This window comes from Vipera ursinii (assembly GCF_947247035.1).
Source record: "Vipera ursinii genome assembly, chromosome: 6".
Taxonomy (NCBI): Eukaryota; Metazoa; Chordata; class Lepidosauria; order Squamata; family Viperidae; genus Vipera; species Vipera ursinii.
The window spans coordinates 1,197,984-1,221,847 of NC_139515.1; the positions used below are offsets into that span (position 1 = coordinate 1,197,984).

Here is a 23,864-nt window from a genome sequence, read left to right on the forward strand (position 1 = left end):
CGATGAGTTCAGAAGGAGGCATCTCTGTTTCCTGCCCGGAAGCTCCTTAGGGTCATCTCGGTAACTTTCATGAGGAATGGAAGAAGGCGGGCCTCGAACTAAGAGGGTAGTCCTTATGGTCTAGTATAGTGTTTCTCAACCCTGACAACTTTTAAGATGTGTGGGCTTCAACCCCCATAGCTGACTGGGGAATTCTGGGAATTGAAGTCCACACACAGCTTAAGCCAGAGCTCTTCAAACTTGGCCCTTTGATGACTTGTGGACTTCAACTCCCAGAATTCCTCAGCCAGGCAGGAATTCTGGGAGTTGAAGTCCACAAGTCATCAAAGGGCCAAGTTTGAAGACCCCTGGCTTAAGCTGTCAAGGTTGAGAAACACTCAACCAGACAGACAGACAGATAGATAACCTTTGTCATTTTTTTTTCCTGTGGGCATAAAGGCACACATTAAAAATGAAATTTAGTAGCTTGCTCTCTCAAAGCGTACACATACATAACACACATTTAAACATACTGTATACAACATAGGTATAGACCTACATCCCTACATGTAAGTAACATATAAATATTAATCACTGTCCATCTTGAATACATATCTGAGGAGGAAGCTTTAGAGTTCACAAGGTTAATATTGTATGGAATTATTATTATTGTTGTTGTTGCTGTTAGTATTATTATTATGATACATCTGGACTCCTGTTGCATGTCTACTTTAGAAAGGAATATTTGTAGCTCAAGGCTGAACTGAAGGGATGAACAACACCTCCATGCCAGTCAAAAAAGGCAGTCAAAAAGCTAAAAAGGAAACGCAACGAGCAAAACACCTCCTCGCCAGTAATCAACACCCAGATAAGCAGAGATTAATACCAAGATTAACTAACACCAGATCAACAGTCAAGCCGTAAACAACACCTCAACCAAGGAAATACCAACTCAGACAAATGAAGAGTAAAGCACAGCCTAATCAAGGAACCACTAATAACATCCCCATCAAGGCAAGCCATTTACATATAAACAGAGTGCAAACCCCCCTCCCTTCTAGCACTGATGACGTTACCTAGTTGGGTCGTGAAACGTCAGAAGATAACCAAGCTCAGAGAGCACCAAGGATCGTGCATTTCCACTTCATTCTTGGTTGGTTGGTTGGTTTTCTGGCACGGTTTTAACTGTTGCAGAGCTCCTAAGACACTGCACGCTATTTTTTTATTCTTGATTATTATTATTATTATTTTGAATGGAAGATAATATACACATATGTCCTTCCCACCCTCCTTTTCCATGAGGGTTTATGCAACAGCTTTTAATTTGTAGATGATTTGCAAAAGCTGGTCCATGCAAGAGCGGGTATTTATTTATTTATTTATTTATTTATTTATTTATTTATTTATTTATTATTTATTTATTGATGGGATTTATATCCCGCCCTATCTCCTGAAGGACTCAGGGCGGCTAACAACAAAAGATATAATAAGTACAGAAATCAAGATAAAAATAAAATTAAAAACATCTGTGCAATAAATTAAAATTAAAAACTAAAAAATAAATTAAAAATTCTAAATATAATTAATTAAAATGCCTGTCAGTCCAGGTCAGCCTGGTGGAAAAAGGAGAGTTTTGAGGCTGCGGCGAAAGGATTGGAGATTTTGGGCCATTACCTTACAGCAGAGGCCCCCAACCTTTTGGGGCACCAGGGACCGCCGGTTCCACGGAGAGAGGTTTTTCCACGGACCAGAGGGTGCGTGGTTTTGTGGGCTGCCTGCATCCCACGGATGGGGCTTTGCTTGTTTGTGCGGAGCGGTCACTAGCATGCCACGGCCCGGTACCGATCCACGGCCCGGGGGTTGGGGATCCCTGACTTACAGAACATATCCGCTCATCTGGGCTTCCATTCTTTTGCAACCAGCTCTGTTAAAGACAACTTAGCTGAGGGGGTTTTCACCCACCAAAGATGTGCACAGAAGGGATGCCAGTTACAAACCAGGGAGGGACAATGTGTTTTTGTGACACACACACCCCCCGCCGCCCCGCCTCCTAGAAGCTGGAAAATGTTTAGTGCAAGGCTGTTTTTCTAGGACTGCAACCTACGCAGCCACAAATGAGATGCCGGCCGGGTTTTTCCTCGCTGTTTTCCCCCCCCCCCGGCCTTCTAAAAGTCGCCTTGTCGCGTGTGAAAAAGAACGCTTGAATATTCTCAAACTTTCCGCCCTCCTTAAACCCGGATTCTAACGAAGGCAGCTCCATCACAATGCAGATCTGGGATGTGCCGTGTAATAAGACAGAAAAACCCAAATCCGCAGTCAACGTTTTCCCTCTTGTGTTAATGATGGCCTTGTTCGGCTGTCTGCAAAAATGCCACCACAAATGAGATAATATCAGTCTGCTCCGGAGCAGGCTGGCCGTCGGCTTTTCAAACCGCCCGGCTTGGACAGTCAGGAGCCCAGCTAATGTTCTGCGGCTGCCTCTGGTCAATGACACGGTAGCAATGGGCCTTATCTCCCACAGTGGCGGTGGGGGCGGTGGGGGGGGGGGAAACGCCACTGCCAAAACCATGGGTCCTAAAAGGAGAGAAAAAGCAGCTCTTTACCACTGCAGCGAGCTGGGCCCTCTGAAGAGCTAGCCTTAAGTAATTCCACTCTGAAATTCTGGCTATGTTTGTGGAGCGACGGATGTCTCCGGCACTGACTCTAGGCGAAGAAATCAAGGACAGCAAACGTCTGATGGGGTGCATTTCTGGTTATGCCAGCTTCCTGTGGTAGGCATCCCAAACCACACCACTGTTCAGGGAAAATGTCAACTCTATTCTCCAATACCGGAATAGAATAGAATAGAATAGAATAGAATAGAATAGAATAGAATAGAATAGAATAGAATAGAATAGAATAGAAAACAGAGAATAGAATAGAATAGAATTACAGAATAGAACAGAATAAAATAGAATGTGGAATAGAACAGAATAGAATAGAATAGAATAGAATAGAATAGAATAGAATAGAATAGAATAGAATAGAATAGAAAACAGAGAAAGAATAGAATAATGATAGAATAGAACAGAACAGAACAGAACAGAACCTGGAATGGACCTTGGAGGTCTTCCCCACTTAAGCAGGAGAACCTATATACCATCTCAGACGAGTGACTGTCTAGTCCTGGGGTAGGCAACCTTGGCTCTTTTATGACCTGTGGACTTCAATACCCAGAATTCCAAAACCAGCCATGCTGACTCAGGAATTCTGGGAGTTGAAGTCCACAAGTCATAAAAGAGCCAAGGTGGCCTACCCCAGGACTAGACAGTCACTTGTCTGAGATGGTATATAGGTTATCTAGTGTTAATCTGAGTGTTGTCCTCTGCTTATCTTGCTGGCCTGTTGTATTCTTAAAGGCTCAATTTAACTGCCCTTATCCATTCCCTGGGAGCATGCAACCATCTGCAGAGCAAGACTTACAGAGTCGTTTCGAAATGAAATGGGCGGCCAAGAAATTTAATAAACAAGATAAATCTTCCGCTTTCCCCAGTTGCCAGGGTTGAAACAGCAGTCTATGATTTGCCTCCAGAAGCTGTGGGTGCTCCAACACTGGAGGTTTTTACGACAAAACTGGAGAACCCTTTGTCCAAAACGGTATAGGGTTTCCTGCCTGAGCAGCGGGCTGGACTAGAAGACCTCCAAGGTCCCTTCCAACTCTGATATTCTGTTAATTAACCAGTGGAACGACTTGCCTCCAGAAGTTATGAATGCTCTGAAACTGGACCGCCATTTGTCTGAAATGGTATAGGGTTTCCTGCCTGAGCAGGGGGCTGGACTAGATGACCTCCCAAGGTGCCTTCCAACCCTGTTACTCTCTTATTCTATTCTGTTATTCTGTTACATCTCTAAAACAGAGAATGGGTGACATATGCAGCGTCTTCATTGGTTTCCCCGCAGCATTAAGAGCCCTGCGCCACTTAAAAACTTCCCTTGTGAAAAATAAATCAGGAGTGCCTAAAAGTAATAGCCAGAGTTAATTTTCTTCCCACCCAATTCCTGCCGATAAATTAAAAAGAAACTCAATATATTTCGAGAGTCAATCATTATTCATTAAAAGGAGGCTTTACAAGAAGTTGTTTACCTTGTGTAGGCAAACAGTCCGAGATGAAATGGGAAAGGCTATATTTAGAAGTGGAGCCTGGCCAGGAAATTAACCGATTCGGAGGAAAAACAGTCCCTGTGCTCCCTCAGTCACACACCGCCAGGGCTAAATCTGGCTTTCTCCAAGGTTTGGTGCCGGCAGGGATTCCATTTCCCCAGCCCGGAGGGATAAATCTAGTTTTGAAACCTTTCTCCTTCCTTGATTCGCGCCTTCCCTATTAAAACGCTCCTTGGATTTGAGAGAGAGAGAGAGACTGGGAGACCAAAACGACTTGGAAGAAGTTACGCGGGTTCTACAAACAGTGCTCGACTTACACCAGTTCATTTACCGTATTTTCCGGCGTATAAGACGACTGGGCGTATAAGACGACCCCCCAACTTTTGAGGTGATTTTCATGGGTTAAAAAGTCATCTTATACGCCGGAAAATACGGTAGTGACCGTTCAAAGTTACAACAGCGGGGGGGGGGGGGGAAGAAGTGGGTCAGGACCATCTTTCACAGATAGGACCTTTGCAGCGTCCCCAGGGTCACGTGATCAACATTCAGGCGCTTGGCTCCTATTTACGACGGTTGGCACGTCCCAAGATCACGTGATCCCCACGTGAATGTCTGGCAAGCCAAATCAAGGGTGGGTGGGTGTTTTCTCCTAAGAGAAAATAAGTAAGTAAAAACTACCAATTCCAGATTTATAGTACCATCTGTCAGGATGTACTATACATCCTAACAGCCAGGTTGCTAACTTATCAATTGTGGTGCCTCACTTAACAGCTGAGGTGAGAAAGATTGTAAGATGGAGCAAAGCTCACTTAACAAACGTCTCACCTAAACGCAGAAATTTTGGGCTCACCTGTGACCATTAGTTCAGGACTGGCTCTGTAGAATGAAAGCACATTTAAATACAGGTAAGTCCCCACCATCCATTTGGCAGCAGCTCAAGGTTACCAGGGCGTTGAAAAAAGTAACTTACAACTGGTCCTCATACTTATAACCGACACAGCAACCCCACGGTCGTCAGGTGATCAAAATTCAGCCATTTGGCAAACGGTATGCATTTACAACAGTTGTAGCATCCCGGGGTCACATAATCCACCCTTTGCAACTTTCCCAGCCGGCTTCCAATGAGCCAAGTTAATGGAAGAAGCCACGATTCTACTTAGGAACTGCAGTGATTTCCTTCACAGCCCTGTGCAAACCCCCCCCCCACAACTCTTAAAGTTACCCCTGCCCTAAAGAATGGATTCACAAGCTACAATTGGTAGAGTGAGCAGAATAAAGTATATTATTGCATACTCTTGGGAGGTATACATTTCGACAAAACAAGAAGATTTTATCTGACCTTCCTGTGGTCAGGCTTTTACAACGATCTGTTCAAAGAATTAGTCTTCAGCTGCCTCAGGCAAATTCTCTGTAAAATTTGGGAATGGCTATCAAGAGGCATTGAGATGATGATGATGAGGAGGAGGAAGGGACGGAAGGCTAAAACATACGCAGGAACTGGGTAGCTCTAGTAATTTAATGAAGAGAATGCAACAGAGTGGAACAATAACTTTACTGTCACTTTGAACGTACCCTAATCGGCATACGTTAAAATGAAATTTCGTTAGGGGTGACATGATAGCAGCCTTCCAATATCTAAGGGGTGGCCCCAAAGAAGAGGGAGTCAAGCTATTCTCCAAAGCGCCCGAAGGCAGGACAAGAAGCAACGGATGGAAACTCACCAAGGAGAGAAGCAACCTGGAACCAAGGAGAAATTTCCTGACAATGAGTACAATTAATCAGTGGAACAACCTGCCTCTGGAAGTTGTGAATGCTCCAACACTGGAGGTTTTTAAGAAGAGACTGGACAGCAATTTGTTTGAAATGGTATAGGGCAGGAGTCTTCAAACTCGGCCCTTTTATGACTTGTGGACTTCAACTCCCAGAATTCCTTAGCCAGGCACACTGGCTGAGGAATTCTGGGAGTTGAAGTCCACAAGTCATAAAAGGGCCAAGTTTGAAGACCCCTGGTATAGGGTTTCCTGCCTGAGCAAGGGGTTGGACTAGAAGACCTCCAAGGTCCCGTTCCAACTCTTCTTCTTCTTCTTCTTCTTCTTCTTCTTCTTCTTCTTCTTCTTCTTCTTCTTCTTCTTCTTCTTCTTCTTCTTCTTCTTCTTCCTCTTCCTCCTCCTCCATCACCATCACCATCATCAAGCACTGGAGACCAAAAGGACAGCAGTGGTTGTAGCAGGAAGCCTGCCAGCTTACCGTGTTATCCTTTTAAGGTTTACCGTTACATTCTGTAGCTTGGACAGATGTTTTCTCCACGAAGGGGTGGATTATGCGGGAGCGAGTGATTGTAATTGTAGTACCATGAGGCCATGAAGAATAGAAACATAATGACCCCAGTCTTGTTGTACCAATACTTCTCCGATATAGTTTTGTAATATAATTATCTTAAAAGTTGAATGAAAGGTAGGCTTATTGTGACGTGTTTTTCCAGAGAATAGATCCAGGAAAGGATTACCTCTTAATTCTACAAGGAAAAACACAATCTTTTAATCCGACTTGAAAAGGGGACTTATTCAGCAGCAGAACTTCCTCCAATAATTGGACGAAAAATACGGGATTTAAAACAGACGTAAGAACAGCTCAAACTAGGCCCTAATTAACCAATGCAAATGAGTTAAGGCAAAGGAAGCTCCACCTTAAAACAACCAGAAACAGATCGTAGATAAGTTGCAATTTTCTGTTCAAAGTTAACAGAGAGTCAGGGCTAACAGAAAACGAACAAAAAAACTTTGCACAAGAAATATCATTGGTACAGTCTTTGTACAATCCAAGGCAGAGGAAATGAAGATTTAACAGGTCACCCAAGTTAGTGCTTTACATATCTCAGCCAAGGATGCATCTTACTCCCCCAATCCACGGCTGTCACCCTCTATAACAGGGGTCTTCAAACTTGGCCCTTTGATGACTTGTGGACCTGGCTGAGGAATTCTGGGAGTTGAAGTCCACAAGTCATCAAAGGGCCAAGTCTGAAGACCCTTGCTCTAGATCCAGGGAGATTCTTGGTGGGGTTAATATATATTTCTTTAAAATGGCTTGCTAGGCCCACACAGGTAGTCCTTGACTCACCACAGTTGACTGTTCGAAGTTACAACAGCACTGCAAAGAGTGACACACGACCACCGCTTCACACGTATGACCACTGCAGCATCCCCAGGGTCACGTGATGAAAACTGAGACTCTTGGCAACTGGCTCACAGTTACGACGGCTGCTCAGCGTCCCGGAGCTCACGTGATCCCCTTTCGCAACCTTCCGACCCGCAAAGTCAACGAGAAAGCCAGATTCACTGACTTAACTTCACAACTGCAGTGATTTACTTAGCCAGCTGTGGCAGGAAAGATCACAAAAGAGGGCAAAATTTACTGAACAGCTGTCTCGCTTAGCAGCAAGAGTTTTGGGCTCGTCGTAAGTTGAAGACGACCTGTACTGTACATTTCCTGACCCAACGAACAGTAATATTCCTTCATATCTTCATTCTTTTTACTCCATTTTAAGACTCGAATAAGCCAAATATGATTGCCTAGTATACCTTTAGGGTAAAGGTAAAGGTAAAGGTTCCCCCGCACATGCATGCTAGTCGTTTCTGACTCTAGGGGCCGGTGCTCATCTCCGTTTCAAAGCCAAAGAGCCAGCGCTTGTCCGAGGACGTCTCCGTGGTCCTGTGGCCGGCATGACTAGACGCCAAAGGCGCACGGAACGCTGTTACCTTCCCACCGGAGTGGTCCCTGTCAGTGGCGTAGCGTGGGTTGTCAGCACCCGGGGCAAGGCAAGTGACGTCACGGCACCACCGAAAAGACGCGCCCTGCAGCGGCGTAGACTTTCCAAGAAGAGTCGCGCGCATGCGGGATGCTTCCGGGTCCCTCTCAAGGGCGGCTGGGCGGGGCTCCGACCTGCAAGAGCCGCTGCATTCAAGCTCGCACGTGAGCCCCGCTAAATAAAGCCACGCATGCGCACGAAGCTAGGCCGGCCGGCCAGCGGGTCCGTCTTCGCTCGGCCAAACCTGCCAGGGTGCCTGCGGGGCGCTTGCGGTTGGCCTGAGCCTGGGCGGAGAGTTGGCCGCTTCTATTTATTTTATTCAGTTTATGTGGCGGCCCATCTCACCTGCCGGACTCATTTCGCTTTGCAAGAAAGAGCAGCTCGAGAGTGGAGCCAAGCCAACTCTGTGCAGCCCTTGGGGCTCCCTGAGCAGCTCAGTGCGAGCGCCCCCCCCAAATGTTGCGCCCGGTGCGGCCGGCCCCCTCTGCACCCCCCACGCTACGCCACTGGTCCCTGTTTTTCTACTTGCATTTTTTACGTGCTTTCGAACTGCTAGGTTGGCAGAAGCTGGGACGGGTAACAGGCGCTCACTCTGCTACGCGGCACTCGGGATTCGACCCGCCAAACTGCCGACCTTCCAATTGACAAGCTCAGCGTCCTAACCCACTGAGCCACCGCGTCCCTTATACCTTTAGGGTAGATCCCCTCAATTATGCCTTTTTTTTTCTTTAGGCACAAAGGATCAGGACATAGTAGAATAACACAGTTGGGGAGGACCCTGGAGGTCTTCTAGTCTAACCCCCTCCAAAAGGTTAAATAAATTAAGGAATGCTCTTAATTGGACCTACAACACCCACGAATGCCCAGCCCTGCTCTATGGCAGGGAAGGGCATCCGTGGGTATGGATATGTCTCTCCCAAAAACCAAGGTGATAGTTGTGATGGCACGATCAAAGTCTACCCCATTTATTTTATTTTTTTGTAATAGGCTGTATGATACCTGCATGCAAAGAGGTGGAGTGCGATTCTATGATCGAGGCCACCATCTTGAGTTTTTCCATTTCTGCTGAGGTTGTCCTTAATTTTATGGAATTTGTCCGAAGGAGAGGACGCAAAGCCACACGTATTACAAACATATTTGCATCAACATTCACATGTTTATCTTATGGTGGGTATTTTGGGCTTAAACCACAAGTTTGCATTACAGCTGTTAAACTTAGAACTGGGTCTTATTTACTGTCGCTGATCTAAGAAGCCTTCAAGAACTGGATATTCTCCACGAGTGAAAGGAAGACCTAGTAGTGCACTACACGTTTCATATAAGAAACAACACTGCTATGCTTTAAGGCGGTCCCAGTTTGCTATTTAAATGCAAAAATGTCTCTATTTAAAAAACAACAGAACAATTTCAACAAAAGATTTAAAAGTGCTGTTGTAATTCTCTGTATAATAACAGCATAAAATACCACATCTTGAACAAATGAGAGGTCAAACATAGTGGTGTGCTAGAGGAAAAATGCTTCTACAGTATAGGTTCTCCTGCTTGAGCAGGGGGCTGGGCTAGAAGACCTCCAAGGTCCCTTCCAGCTTCTATCCTATCCTATCCTATCCTATCCTATCCTATCCTATCCTATCCTATCCTATCCTATCCTATCCTATCCTATCCCATCTCATGTTTTTCTATTCTATTCTACTCTACTCTATTCTATTCTTATTCCATATTTTCTATTCTATTCTATTCTATTCTATTCTATTCTATTCTATTCTATTCTATTCTATTCTATTCTATTCTATTCTATTCTATTCTTATTCCATATATTATATTCTATTCCATTCTATTCCATTCCATTCCATTCCATTCCATTCCATTCCATTCCATTCCATTCCATTCTATTCCTATTCCATTCTATTCTGGGTTAATACTGATAATGTAAGGAACCTAAGCAAAAGTTAATCTAAATAGATAAAACTCAATTTCAATCAGCACTTGTACAGGGTTTCCTGTCTGAGCGGGGGGGGGGGGGTTGGACTAGATGACCTGCAAGGTCATTTCCAACTTTTTTCCCCCACCATCTTGTTCAAGGGCTTCCTTGGGTCAAACAATGGGGCTTCGCAGGGATGTGTCTGTCGAAAAGTCAAGATAGTCACCTCAGCCATGACTGAGCCGCCTCTCCTTTTCACACGAAGCCCCCACGCCGGGCATTTAAGGGGACAGGACGACAATTTTACAACGGCGGCCCTCTTGCCCCCCTCCTGCTGAATGCCAGCGATACCAACTCTCTAGTAAGTTCTTCAGAAAGACCGCCATGTTGGCTCAGGAATTCTGGGAGTTGAAGTCCACAAGTCCTGAAAGAGCCAAGCTTCCCCACCCTGCCCTAGGCAGATGCCAAGGTATAATAGGAATTTATTTCGGTCCGCGGGGTTTCGTGGCCGGAGCCAAACCAAAGGAAGGCCGGGCCGCTCCAGAGTTGCAGCCAAGCAGAACTGACTCACCTCTCCACCCGCTGGGATGTTTTTAGAAACAGCTACTTAAGTATAAAATTCATGAATGGGCAGTGTAATTTCTGAGCTATTTCTGAGCTGGCACTGAAAGTGAACGATTGCCTTCAGGATGAATTGAAACCATCCCGACATTTCGATGCCTTGCCATGGCTTTGCGTTCAGGTAAGCAAGCTCACTGCAGCAAACGCTTGTAAGAGATGAAGATCCTTGTCCACTAAAGAAATAATCCTGAAATACGGCATTTATATGAGACTCTACAAATCTACCAGTATACCAATAAAGTTTGGCCGTTTATGGCCTCTGATAACACTCTTAAGGATTTCTAAGACAAGGTTTATGTCAAAAATTTATCAGACCAGTTGTGGTTCTTCAAAACAGACCTACTACTACACCTAGCTCTTTATTTCTGTCTTTAAAGAACACAACAGGACCTCCACTTCATGAAGGCCGAACGATGAATTGTGAATGGTGCTTTTATATTGTACATCATGAAAAAAGTTAGGCTAAGTTTATACTTTTTTTAATGTTGAGTGAGGTTGAATCAGATTGATGACTCCGTAGCATTAGATTGAGATCTTCCAGTTCTGAGTTCAGATCCCTTCTCTGAACTTTCTCAATCAGACTGGCTGAAGAAACGCCAAATTATCATCTAGAGCAGGGGTAGGAATTCTGGGAGTTCCAGCTGGCTCAGGAATTCTGGGAGTTGAAGTCCACGAGTCATAAAAGAGCCAAGGTTGCCTACCCCAACAAAGGTCCCTAACCTATGGGTCATGGTCCACACTGGTCCGCGTAAGTGGCTGGCCAGTGTGTGCATGCGTGTGCGCTCACCCCCACACACACATGTGCTAACCTCGGCATGACCCTTGGCGTGATTTTTGCTGTATTTGATATATTCAGCTGGTGCAGAATGCAGTGGCACACACAATCCTGGGGTCTCCTAGGCCTGCCCATGTAACCGTTTTATTGTTTGAGCTACACTGGTGGCCAGTTTGCTTCTGGATCCAGTTCAAGTATTGGCTGCTACCTCTAAAGTGTTATGTCGAGGTCCCGACTGATGGAACCAAACAAATCAGAACTGCGAGACACGGTTTCCTCAAAGAACGCTTTTATTGGATACAGGACGTCGGCACGGTCAAAGGTGAAACCAAATCTAAAATTTTATTCTGCCCCCCCCAAAAAAGGTTCAGAATAACTCAGTGTAATGGTTCCCAGCCTTCTATTTCACTATAGGTCACATTCTCCAATAGAACTACTTGGCGGCCAAAACGCCCCGCCCCCTTCTCCACTATGGTGTGGGAATGACCTTGGTTCCCACAGGATCTATTCACGTTTCGACTAACAAAAATACTTCGTTCCAGCCCTCCCTCTCTTGTGGCAAGCTAGAACAACAAAGATGGTTGCAGCCAGGTTCATAGCAGAGCTGACACCTTACATGCAGTGGTGAGATTCAAACAGGTGAACAACCGGTTCTCTGCGTGGATGCCGCTTCTGGAAGTCCGTTCTGGGCCTGGGCAACAAACAATTAACTACCGGTTCTGCCAAAGTGGTGCGAACCGGCTGAATCTCACCGCTGCTTACATGGCATGGGTCCAGGTTATCCGAGGAGCCCTCTCCCCCCAATGGGACAAGCCCACCCCACTGTGGATCCTGCTGTGGATCCCACCTGCTGAGGAATTGAAGCAGGTGAGGTCAAGGAGAAAAGCCTTTTCTGCCGTAGCCCCATCCCCGTGGAACATTCTTACCGCTCCCCTCCCTCTTGGCCTTCAGGAAGAGCAGCGAAAGCTGGCTTTGCCACTTGGCCAGTTGTCCCCGAGGAAGCTGGCCATTGCTGGATGGGGCTGATGGGGTAAGAAGACCTCATTCTTATCCTGTCTGTGTCTTAGCTCACTCGGTTTCCATTTTAATACCGGGGTTTGTTTTTTTTTAGCACAATTCTAATCTGTGTTTTTAAAATTTTATTTAAAATTCTATTCTAATCTAATAGTTTTTTTAAAAAACATTTATAATATTTTAATTATTTTCTTTTTTTTTTGCTTATTTCATAACTTGTAAGTACCTTGTGGGGGAGGTGGGTGGCCTAAAGTTAAATAAGTAAGTAAATAAATATATTTTAAAGTAAATAAACTTCAAGCCCACTCTTTTTCCCACCATAGGAAATTTGTCAATACTAATAATAATAATAATAATAATAATAATAATAATAATAATAATAATAATAATAAAGTTGGAAGGGACCCTGGAGGTCATCTAGTCCAACCCCCTGCTCAGGCAGGAAACCCTGTACCACTTCAGACCATTTCTACTTGCTAAAGTAGATCCGAGGGGACCATAATTATGGCCATCACACAAAACAGCATCCTACTGGGAAGATGATCCAAAGTTGAGAAGTGAAAATTACAAGCAGTGTAGAAGATGGGGCATTGTTATTTTATCTTAAGGTATACTTACGTTTTAATATTACAACATGCCCAGCACATCGTCGACCCAAAAAAGGAAAATGTATTTGCCTTTTTTGCCAATTACTTCTCTTTTCCAGTTTGACCACTTTTTTTTTTACTAAAAATAAAACTAAGCCAATTCAGCCAGCAGCGAGGTGTATATTCATGTAAGTCATTTTGCTGTGACTTGCCCTGAAACTCTGCTGATGGCCCCAAGGCTACTAATTTACTCCTCTGCATTTCTCAGCATTTTTGCTCATTTTAAATGCTATTGCATAGCTCCGTCACGTTTACACAATCTGTATACTTGAAACTCGACTGCAGGCATGTCAGTTATAAGTATATACAGCAGAACAGATTCCCGTAGAATTATGAAACAATAATAGGTATTTTTAATCCGAGGTTATTAACATACACATTACACATATCCATTGATCACTTTCCACTTTTCTTAGAACGAGAATTTATTTTTCTTTTAATGTTTTCCCTTGCTCTGTAGCACATCACTTTTCCATTCCAGTGGAAGAGCCAGCGGGCCCTTCCTATTCCAGTTTAAATTATAAAGCGGCAAAGCTTTAAATGGAAATTTTAATACCGACAGATATTCTTGGCAAACGTTCTCTACGCTGATCGAAACTGAGAGCTACCGGCTTGTGCAGGGAAACTTCAATCCAAAGAGACTGTTTTTTCCCCCAAGAACGTTAAAAATAAAAACGAAAACCTGGAAGCGTGCAAATCAGTGATGCTTGATACAAAAATGCAGGAATACTACGCTAGCAGAATGAAACAAAACAGAAATGGAGATTTTGCAAGGCAAAGATTTAGCTATTCCCAATCAACTGTGCATTTTAATGGCTCCTTAATGGAACTGAATGAAATTGTAAAGGTAAAAAAAATAACTTGTCTGAGACGGTGTAGGTTCTCCTGCTTGAGCAGGGGGCTGGACTAGAAGACCTCCAAGGTCCCTTCCAGCTTCTATTCTATTCTATTCTATTCTATTCTATTCTATTCTATTCTATTCTATTCTATTCTATTCTATTCTATTCTATTCTATTCTATTCTATTCTATTCTATTCTATTCTATTCTATTCTATACTATTCTATTCTATTCTATTCTATTCTATTCTATTCTATTCTATTCTATTCTATTCTATTCTATTCTATTCTATACTATTCTATTCTATTCTATTCTATTCTATTCTATTCTATTCTATTCTATTCTATTCTATTCTATTCTATTCTATTCTATTCTATTCTATTCTATTCTATTCTATACTATTCTATTCTATTCTATTCTATTCTATTCTATTCTATTCTATTCTATTCTATTCTATTCTATTCTATATTTCTATTCTATTCTATTCTATTCTATTCTATTCTATTCTATTCTATTCTATTCTATTCTATTCTATTCTATTCTATTCTATTCTATTCTATTCTATTCTATACTATTCTATTCTATTCTATTCTATTCTATTCTATTCTATTCTATTCTATTCTATTCTATTCTATTCTATTCTATTCTATTCTATTCTATATTTCTATTCTATTCTATTCTATTCTATTCTATTCTATTCTATTCTATTCTATTCTATTCTATTCTATTCTAATTCTACTCTACTCTACTCTACTCTACTCTACTCTACTTCTATTCTATTCTATTCTATTCTATTCTATTCTATTCTATTCTATTCTATTCTATTCCATTCCATTCTGTATTTCTATTCTATTCTATTCTATTCTATTCTATTCTATTCTATTCTATTCTATTCTATTCTATTCTATTCTATTCTTCATTATTCTATTCTATTCTATTCTATTCTATTCTATTCTATTCTAATTTCTTATTCTATTCTATTCTATTCTATTCCTATTTTCTATTCTATTCTATTCTATTCTTCATTATTCTATTCTATTCTATTCTATTCTATTCTATTCTATTCTATTCTATTCTAATTTCTTATTCTATTCTATTCTATTCTATTCTATTCTATTCTTCATTATTCTATTCTATTCTATTCTATTCTATTCTATTCTATTCTATTCTATTCTATTCTATTCTATTCTATTCTATTCTATTCTATTCTATACTATTCTATTCTTCATGGGACCACTAGCTTCACTTCCCACGGATAATATTTTCCACAGATTAAAATTAACTCTCAAAATAGCACCTCCACAATTATGACGGGACAAAAGTAGTTACCTTGTCAGCGAAAAAGAATTATGGTTCCTTCAGTGCTCTGAGTTTCAGAATAAATAAACTCTGAATGTATCTTTGCGTTACACAAAGGGGTTGAGGACAAACATTCCCACTCAGACAGATTGAGATCGAGATGGTGTTTAAATGAAAAACTATCGCAACGTAACCCGTAGTTAGTTTACACATTTCTCACGACCGGTACGTTTCTTTGGCTCTTAAACGTTGAGTAAAGGATGCAGACTGACAGTCATGCTGATCACAGAACATTTCTGGAAATTGGCCAGCAAAAATAGCTTTTTTTTTTTCCTTTTCCAAAAGATCTTACCTTATCCTCCAGTCTAATCAGTCTGGCTCCCATCGTGTAGTAGCCTTTGTCCACCCCCTTTTCTAAAAAAAAAGAAAAAAGAAAAGAAAGGGAGAGGATTTGTGTTTGAATTGCAACTAACTGCAAAATGCAGTAATGCGAAGGTTACCAAACGCTTATTGCCGGTATTGTTACAGCTAGAATATTTTCGGTGAATAAAAAGAATGTGCAAGAATATCGGAGCGTAAATGCATGCAGGATCATCAGGTGTTGGATTCTGCCTCTTGTTAATAGATCTCTTTCCTGGCTGTTAGAACGATTGACCAGTGGAACTCCTTGCCTCCAGAAGCTGTGAATGCTCCAACACTGGACGTTTTTAAGAAGAGACTGCACAACCGTCTGTCTGGAATGGTATAGGGTTTCCTGCCCGAGCAGGGGGTTGGGCTAGATGACCTCCAAGGGCCCTTCCAACTTTATTATTATCGTTGTTGTTGTTGTTGTTATCATCATCACCATCATCATCTCAGCAGGGCAGGGAAAGATCTGGGGACACCAATAACAATGAGGATCGATTAAACCTTGACTCTTTTATGACTGGTGGACTTCAACTCCCAGAATTCCTGAGCCGGCACGGCTCAGCTTGGAAACCTCTCCCTTTCCCCTCCGCGTGGCTGGCTCAGGAATTCTGGGAGTTGAAGTCCACCAGTCATAAAAGGGCCACGGTTGCCTGGATTAAACCAAGTTTCATCAGAGCTGGAACTGGTCTCTTGACCAGAGATGAACCCAGCTCCCTTCTTCCCCTTGAATGTCCTTAGGACAAACGTCTTGAAGGACATGGTCACAGGCCCTCAGAAGATGACCAAGTCCCTGCAGAACGTAACGGTGCTGGAGCCCCAGAAAAATAAAGCTGGGAAGAGGGAGGAGGGCGTTTAGAAGACGTGACGGCAGACAGAAACGGGGAAGCCAAGCCTTCTTCCCCAGTTTAACTTGGTTTTTTTTTATATATAGGTTATTTTATTAAGTTTTTACAGCTACAAATCTTTGGTGCCTAATAGACAACGTGCCGTCTGGGTTCACGTATTTCACCTCAGTAGTAGCGCAATTTCCATTTCTACTTTCTACTCCGTTGTTCCGTTTTAACTTTTAATCCGAGACCAAAGTCCCCTTCCAAAGAACTCAAGGGCGGATGTTAGTTAGTTACTTCCGTACCTGGCAGAAACAGGGCAGGCTTTCCCAGGCAGTGGTCCAGCCTAGGAGAGAAGGGAGATTTTAATTCGGCAGACATTCAGACATACAGACGGTCCTCAACTTGCCACAGTCCGTTTAGAGACCGTACAAAGTTGCAACGGCGCTGGAAAAAGGGAGTTAGGACCGTTTTTCACCGTTATGACCACTGCTTCAACATCCTCAGGGTCACGCGATCAAAATTCAGAGGCGTGGCAACTGACTCGTACTTGTGACGGTTGCAGCGCCCCCCCCTTCTGCGACCGGACAAGCCAAGTCAATGAGGGAAGCCAGATTCGCTGAACGACTGTGTGACTAGCTTAAGAACTGCAGGGACTCCCTTAACAACGGTGTCAAGAAGAGTCGTAAAATGGGGCAAGACTCACTTAACAAACATCTCACTCAGCGACGGAAATTTTGGGCTCCCAAATCGAGGTCGTTAAGTCGAGGGCTAGCTGAATTTGAGACTTTTTCTTTAAAAGACAAAAAAAAATGCCCATCGTGTTTATGTGATGTATATACCAAGCGAGCTGACTCTAATCCAGGAGACAGATTCAATTGTGATTTCTTCCCATGGATTTTAATCACCGGATAATTTTATCTCTGGCTCTGATGCCGGTTCTGGTCGCGACTCTGCTCAGCCAGAATACAGTTAAGGTGAAAGGACGAGAGCTTCTTTGGGCGGAGAAGATGAAGCTATGGTATTCTCCGATATCCAGGATTCCCATGCCCATCATCCTTAGCTTGGTCAAGCTCAAGGGGCTGCCACATGGAAGAGGGGGTCAATTTATTCTCCAAAGCCCCAGAGGGCAGGACGAGAAACAAGGGTTGGAAGCTGATCAAGGAGAGAAGCAACCTGGAATTAAGGAGGAATGTCCTAACAGGGAGGACGATTAACCGGTGGAACGGCTTGCCACCAGAAATCGTGGGCGCTCCATCACTGGAGGTTTTTTAAAAAGAGGCTAGAGAGTCACTTGTCTGAAATGGGATAGGTTCTCCTGCTGTAGCAGGGGGCTGGACTAGAAGACCACCAAGGTCCCTTCCAGATTTCTATTCTGTTCTACAGGAGAGCCGGATGGCCGTGGCCCAAAACATCAGGAGGGGGCCAGTCATTCTGCCCTTGAAGGGAGAACGTGGCCTACCTTCTCTGGAGTTCTTTTATCCTCACCATCATGTTGAGGTGCCCTTGAGAGTACTGTTCAATGACATCACGGACGTCGTAAGGCTTCCGAGCTTGCTGGAGAAAAAAAACAAAAAACAAAATGGGGGAAAAAATAAGCTTAAAAATGCGTAAGGAAAAGGATGTCCTATTATTCTTCCTGCACATGAACCACGCAGCCTATGGATGTTACAGTCAGTCCTTGATTTACAACCACTCATTTAGTGACTGAAGTTAGGACAGCACCGTGACTTTGGACCGTTTCTCACACTTACGACCGTTGCAGCCTCCCCATGGTCACATGGTCAAAATTCAGGCGCTGGGCAAGCGGCACGTATTCATGACTGGTTGCGACACCCTGGGGTCACGCGGTCAGCGTTTGCAAACTTCCCAGCTGGCTCCCGAACAAGGAGAAGTGAGTGGGGAAGCCAGGCTCATTTAACAACCACATGTTTCACTTAACAACGGTGGCAAAGAAGTCATAAAACAGGGCACAATTTCCTTAACAACTGTCTGGTTTAGAGGTGGAAATCCTGGGCTCCATCGTCCCTCTAAATCAGGGGTCTTCAAACTTGTTTGAAGATTTGTTTGACCTTTCTTTATCAAACAAATCAGACAAGATGGAACTGTTCGCTATGCCAATAAGGAAAACATAAAGAGTTTTAGAAAACCTAAAAGAAATAAGATGCTGGAGAAAGGCAGAATTAAGCAAATGTAGTAAAAGGGAATAAACATGGAACGGTAATTGAGTAAATTAGGGATACAGTAAAAAAAAAAGATCTTTGTAATGTCATCGCATTAAGGATAACTTGTGTGACTTAATACGGAAAGGGCTGTAAACTTAAACTTGGCATCTCTTTGGGGATTGGAGGGTCTAGATAGCAGTTTCAGCCTAATCTCTGACTACGAATTTCTTATTATTAATAACAATACTGCTAAGCTTGTAAGCCGCCCTGAGTCTTCGGAGAAGGGCGGGATATAAATGGAATTAAAATAAATAAATAAAATAAAACAATGTGATGGTGCTCCAGCACTGGAGGCTTTCAAGAAGAGACTGGACAGTCACTTGTCTGAAGTGGTACAGGGTCTCCTGCTTGAGCAGGGGGGGTTGGACTAGAGGACCTTCAAGGTCCCTTTCCAGCTCTGTTATAGCCTTTCCTTCACGGAATGAAATTTTGTGGAGTGGCGCAGAGGAGACGACTGCTCCTCGGTTGGCGTAGACGGGACAGGAGAAGGGCCTTGAAATAGAAGAGAGGTGAGAATATCACCTTTTGGCTTTAGACCAAGGAGGGCCTGTCAAATTCCCCAGCCACAGGAGCCTCCGGTCTCCGCTTTCGCACTCTCCAGAAGCCCAGTAAGCTGGCGTGGCTGGAAATAAGTGGCACACTGCTGAATTTCGAAAGCATTTTCGAGGTGGATCAGAGGGAATCTCGGTGCACATTTTTTCCCCAAGGGGAAGGGAAAGGAAAAAACAACAACAACGACAACAACACTGGCTCTCCTTCTGCCAGTGATGTCACTGCATTGCCATCCGTGGCCCTGGAGGGTCTGCAAACAAAGAACAAGAAAGTGTCACCTCTAAAGGGAAACGGCTTTTCCATCCTTGCCTTAGAAGCAAGAGGGCCACATTTCCCCCCTGGACGTCAAGAAATCCCTGGGTTGTTTTTTTTGGTGGGGGGGGGGGAGAGGGAGCAATGAGGAGCCAGGCAGATGTCTCTTTATCCGAAGGTGTTTTTTTTAAAAAAAATATATATATTACTCTTTTAGTATTTAGCACGTACTAAATAATGTCTCAGACGATTATCCGCTTGCAGACTTTTCAAGTAAATAAATAAATAAAATCAAAGAGTCCCCCCCCCTTCTGCATAGGAATTCGGGGACAGCCCGCAAGGAAGCAAACAAGTCTGGGGGGGGGGGGGGAAAGAGGCAAAACAGTTTTGAAACAAACTCCTAATTTTCATTTGCAATCGGACGGCATTTTGTCGCTGGGACTGCAAGGGCCAGTGGGGTTGGCTGGGACTGAGCACTAAAAGAAAAAGAGAGAGAGAGAGAGAGAGAGAGAGAGAGAGAAGGGAAAAGGCCCCCTCCCCAAAAGTAAACCTGGTAAATTTCCATGACAAGGCTACTATTAATGGAGTAAACAGAGGGGAGAAGCGTTGAGCAGAGACTCCAGGCTGCCTTTTTGAGGGTTGGGAATCTACATAAGCCCAGTAGGGAATCTGGGGCGAGTTTTTTTGGCTAGGGTTCAAGAGAGAAGACCAAAAAAAGGGGGAGGGGAGGGAGGGAGAAGGTACCCTGGAAAAACTTGGTAATTGAAAAATAACGAACAACGGCTCATTAGCTGGATTGTTTGTTTCCATTCTGCCAGAGACTCGGCTAACTATTAGCATGCATTAAGCACCTCCGGGGTGCTATGGAATCGTGCTTGGAGCCCAGCCATGGGAGCCTAGAAATGGAGGAGGAAAGGAGAGGGGGGGGGGGAAGAATCAGGAGGGAGAGAAAGAAAGAAAGAAAGAAAGAAAGAAAGAAAAGAAAGAAGAAGGAAGAAAGAAAGAAAGAAAGAAGAAGGAAGGAAGGAAGGAAGGAAGGAAGGAAGGAAGGAAGGAAGGAAGGAAGGAAGGAAGAAAGATAGATAGAAAGAAAGAAAGAAAGGAAGGAAGGAAGGAAGGAAGGAAGGAAGGAAGGAAGGAAGGAAGGAAGGAAGAGAAAGAAAGAAAGAAAGAAAGAAAGAAAGAAAGAAAGAAAGAAAGAAAGAAAGCCATAAGTTTAAGAAGAGACTGTTCAGTCATTGGTCTGAGATGGTATAGGTTTTCCTGCTTGAGCGGGGGGGGGGGGGGGGCGGTGGTGGGTGGGCTGGACTAGAAGACCTCCAAGGTCCCTTCCAGCTCTGCTCTATTCTATTTTAAAAGAAAGAGAAGAAAGAAAAGAAAAGAAGATCATATTTTAAAGAAGAGATTGGACGGTCCCTTGTCTGAGATGGGCTAGGTTCTCCTGCTTGAGTAGGGGGCTGGACTAGAAGACCTCCAAGGTCCCTTGTGGCTCTCTTCTAAAACAAAGGAAAGAAAAGAAGGAAGGAAGGAAGGAAGGAAGGAAGGAAGGAAGGAAGGAAGGAGAACAGCTACTTCCGTGGAGTCTTTAGCAGGCCTCCAGTTGGGTGGAACGGAGGCTCCAGTCTGCGTGGAAAGAGGCTTGCTATCCTGGCCATTTTCAAAAGCTGACGAAACCCCCCCTTCGCCTCCCCCTTCCCCGCCGAGAGAGGCCGACCCATCCTCGCTCCTGGCCAGCAAAACAGCCGCCATTGTTTCCCCGGCAGGGCACTTCTGCCAGGATGGCTCTGGACCGGCTGGCAGGGGGCTTTGAGAGCACTTTCTTTGGGGGCACCCGTTACGCTCCAGATCTGGGGGAGGGTGGGGGTGTTTTTTTTTTTGGGGGGGGGGGCTGTTTCTCGCTATTGAATCGCCATGGCTCAGAGCCCAGATGTTTACAAAGGTTTTGAAAACAAAACCCGGGGGGGGGGGAGGGAGGAAAAAAAGGAGCTCTCCAAATGCATAATTGATTTTCTCCTTTCCCAATAAAGTTTAATTTTCCAAACCTCCCTTTGTCGGGTGCGGAATTAAAAGATTTATGCAAGTTAAGCGGTGCAAAATGGAAAGCGGCCGGGCCCCCCCCCCCCCGAGCAAAGGCTTAGAATTACTCAACCCGTAAATAACGGGCGCGAAAGGCGGGCAGGAGGGGGCACCGAGCTGGCACCTCTCCTCTCGCCCCTCTTCCCAGTCGCTCTTTTTAAGCAGAAGCGGATATCAGGAAATCCCAGGAAAACCAGATGGCGAGTGAAGTCCGTTGCCCGTCCGGCCAGTCCGAGGGGAAGGTCCGGTCCGGCTGCAGGCGATTCCCGTCTGGGATCTAGAGGGAGGGGGGAATCCCTCCCTGGCCGGTCTCTTTGGCGGAGGACCTTGGAGGTCTTCTAGTCCAGCCCCCTGCTCAAGCAGGAAAACCTATACCGTCTCAGACAGGTGACTGTCTAGCCCAGGGATAGGCAACCTCGGCTCTTTTATGACTCATGGACTTCAACTCCCAGAATTCCTGAGCCAGCTTGGCTGGCTCAGGAATTCTGGGAGTTGAAGTCCATGAGTCATAAAAGAGCCGAGGTTGCCTACCCCTGGTCTAGCCTCTTCTTTAAAACCTCCAGTGATGGAGCGCCAACAACTTCTGGTGGCAAGCTGTTCCACCGGTTAATTGTCCTCACTGTCAGGAAGTTTCTCCTTAATTAGTTCTGGTCTACGTTACCTGAAATTTCCTCCGCGCTACAAAATACTGCATCCTCCTTATGACCTTGACAGCCGCACGATGGGTTTCTGTTAACCTGGGGGGGGGAAAATAAAGAAAGAAAGATTGCAGACCCTTTTAAAAAGTGTTTAAATTAAAAATAAATAAACCCCACCTTCCGAGAGTGTGGTTGTGTGTGGAGGTAATGTTTATCTGTGTCTATATCAACATCTGCCTCATGTCTGCCTCCTTATGTTTTTTTCTCATTTTAGGGCAGCATTTCCCAATTTCTCTTAGCGGAGTACTCCGAGTTCAGAGTCAAGACACCTTTGGATCGTGGTGAAAATGTTTTAAGGTGAGAAGCAGAAGGAATTCTGCGCTCAGGATTCATGGCCCACTCTTTGGATGAACTGCCAGCCTAGACTTGAAGACTTGTGGACTTCAACTCCCAGAATTCCTCAGCCAGCCCTAATTTCTACATGGATTCACCGCAGAAGTATTTTCAGCTACCCAGGGCCATATCTACAAATATTAGCCCGTGTAATTAAAGGGTCGGTTTTACTTCTTTACAGAAGACTGTGTGCCCCAAATACTTGTTCAAACAAATACATTTATAGCAAAATACCTTCCTATGCAAACTAGAGAACAAGGTTCTCATTTACGGTAGGTCTGCTCAAAATAGGCAGCAGGGAAGTAAATTGAAGATGGGATTTAAAAGAGACAAAGCTTTCACCTTGAGCCGACGGATCTCAAATTAGCAAAGCCCTCTCCCCTTGCACAAACATTGGGGTTGAACCCTACAGCGAAGACAAGTCAAAGGCAATTTCTATCTCCGAGGACGGGTGAAATGTTTGGAATAGGACAGCATTTGTCACTGATGCATGGCCCTTGTGCAACCAAAGGTATAAATTAAATTACAATCCATGCTCCCATATCCAGGAAGAGAGCACCGGGTAATCATTTACGGGGCAAACCAATAAACGTGACTAATTTCTAAAGCAAGGCCTCCTTAAGAAAAAAAACCCTGAGCAATGGAGAGGATACTTAAAGTCCTTTCGCCATCCTTTCTACTTAATCGGCTTGTAACCACATCCGAGCCCAATGTTTATGTCGCTGAGACATGGGTTAAGTGAGCTTTGCCCCATTTTAAGACCTGTTGTTAAGTGAACCACTGCAGTTGTTAAGTTCATAACCAGTCTATGGTGACTCTAATTTCCCCCGTTGACTTCGCTTGTCAGAAGGTCGCCAAAGGGGATCCTGTGACCCCGGGACAACTGCAACCGTCAGAAGCACACGCCAGTTGCCGAGCCTCTGAATTTCGATCACGTGACCACCGGGATGCTGCAACGGTGGTAAGTGTGAATAGAAGTCCTAAGTCACTTTTTTTCCAGCGCCATTGTAATTTTGAATGTTCATTAAATGGACTCTTGTGAGCTGAGGACCACCTGTGATATTTTTTCATCCACTCTGCCTGTCTAGCATAGGGCTTTAGTTACGCAGTCAGGAGCCCCACTTCATTTCACCTATTTATTTGAATTTATTAGCTGCCCAATTTTGACTTTTTGTCTTGACTTCCCTTATGGTCAATACAATACAATACAATACAGCTAAATAGTAGCAACTGTGAGAGGTATCTCAGAATCCTAGTGGACAATCCCTTAAATAGGAGCCAGCCGTGTGCTGCAGCTTCCAAAACAGCCAACACAGTGCTAGGCTGCATCAACAGAGGGATAGAATCAAAGTCATATGAAGTGTTAATACCACTTTACAAGGCCTTCGCAAGGCTACACTTGGAATACGGCATCCGGTTTTGGTCACCACAAAGTAAAAAAGATGTTGAGACT

The 23,864-nt window shown here is 44.2% G+C and overlaps 1 protein-coding gene across 1 annotated transcript in view; it reads right to left on the minus strand.

Moving 5' to 3' along the window:
* LOC310642720 (potassium voltage-gated channel subfamily KQT member 1-like) overlaps positions 1 to 23,864 on the minus strand; it is a gene marked incomplete at its 3' end in the record, with an annotated part of 165,453 nt that overhangs the window by 66,298 nt on the left and 75,291 nt on the right. Inside the window, exons 13-16 of the mRNA XM_083366607.1 lie at positions 22,042 to 22,117; positions 17,738 to 17,832; positions 16,581 to 16,621; positions 15,393 to 15,454 (exon numbers count right to left, since the gene is read on the minus strand). Of these exons, the coding sequence (XP_083222733.1) occupies positions 15,393 to 15,454; positions 16,581 to 16,621; positions 17,738 to 17,832; positions 22,042 to 22,117 (274 nt within the window). The remainder of the gene's footprint in view (positions 1 to 15,392; positions 15,455 to 16,580; positions 16,622 to 17,737; positions 17,833 to 22,041; positions 22,118 to 23,864) is intronic.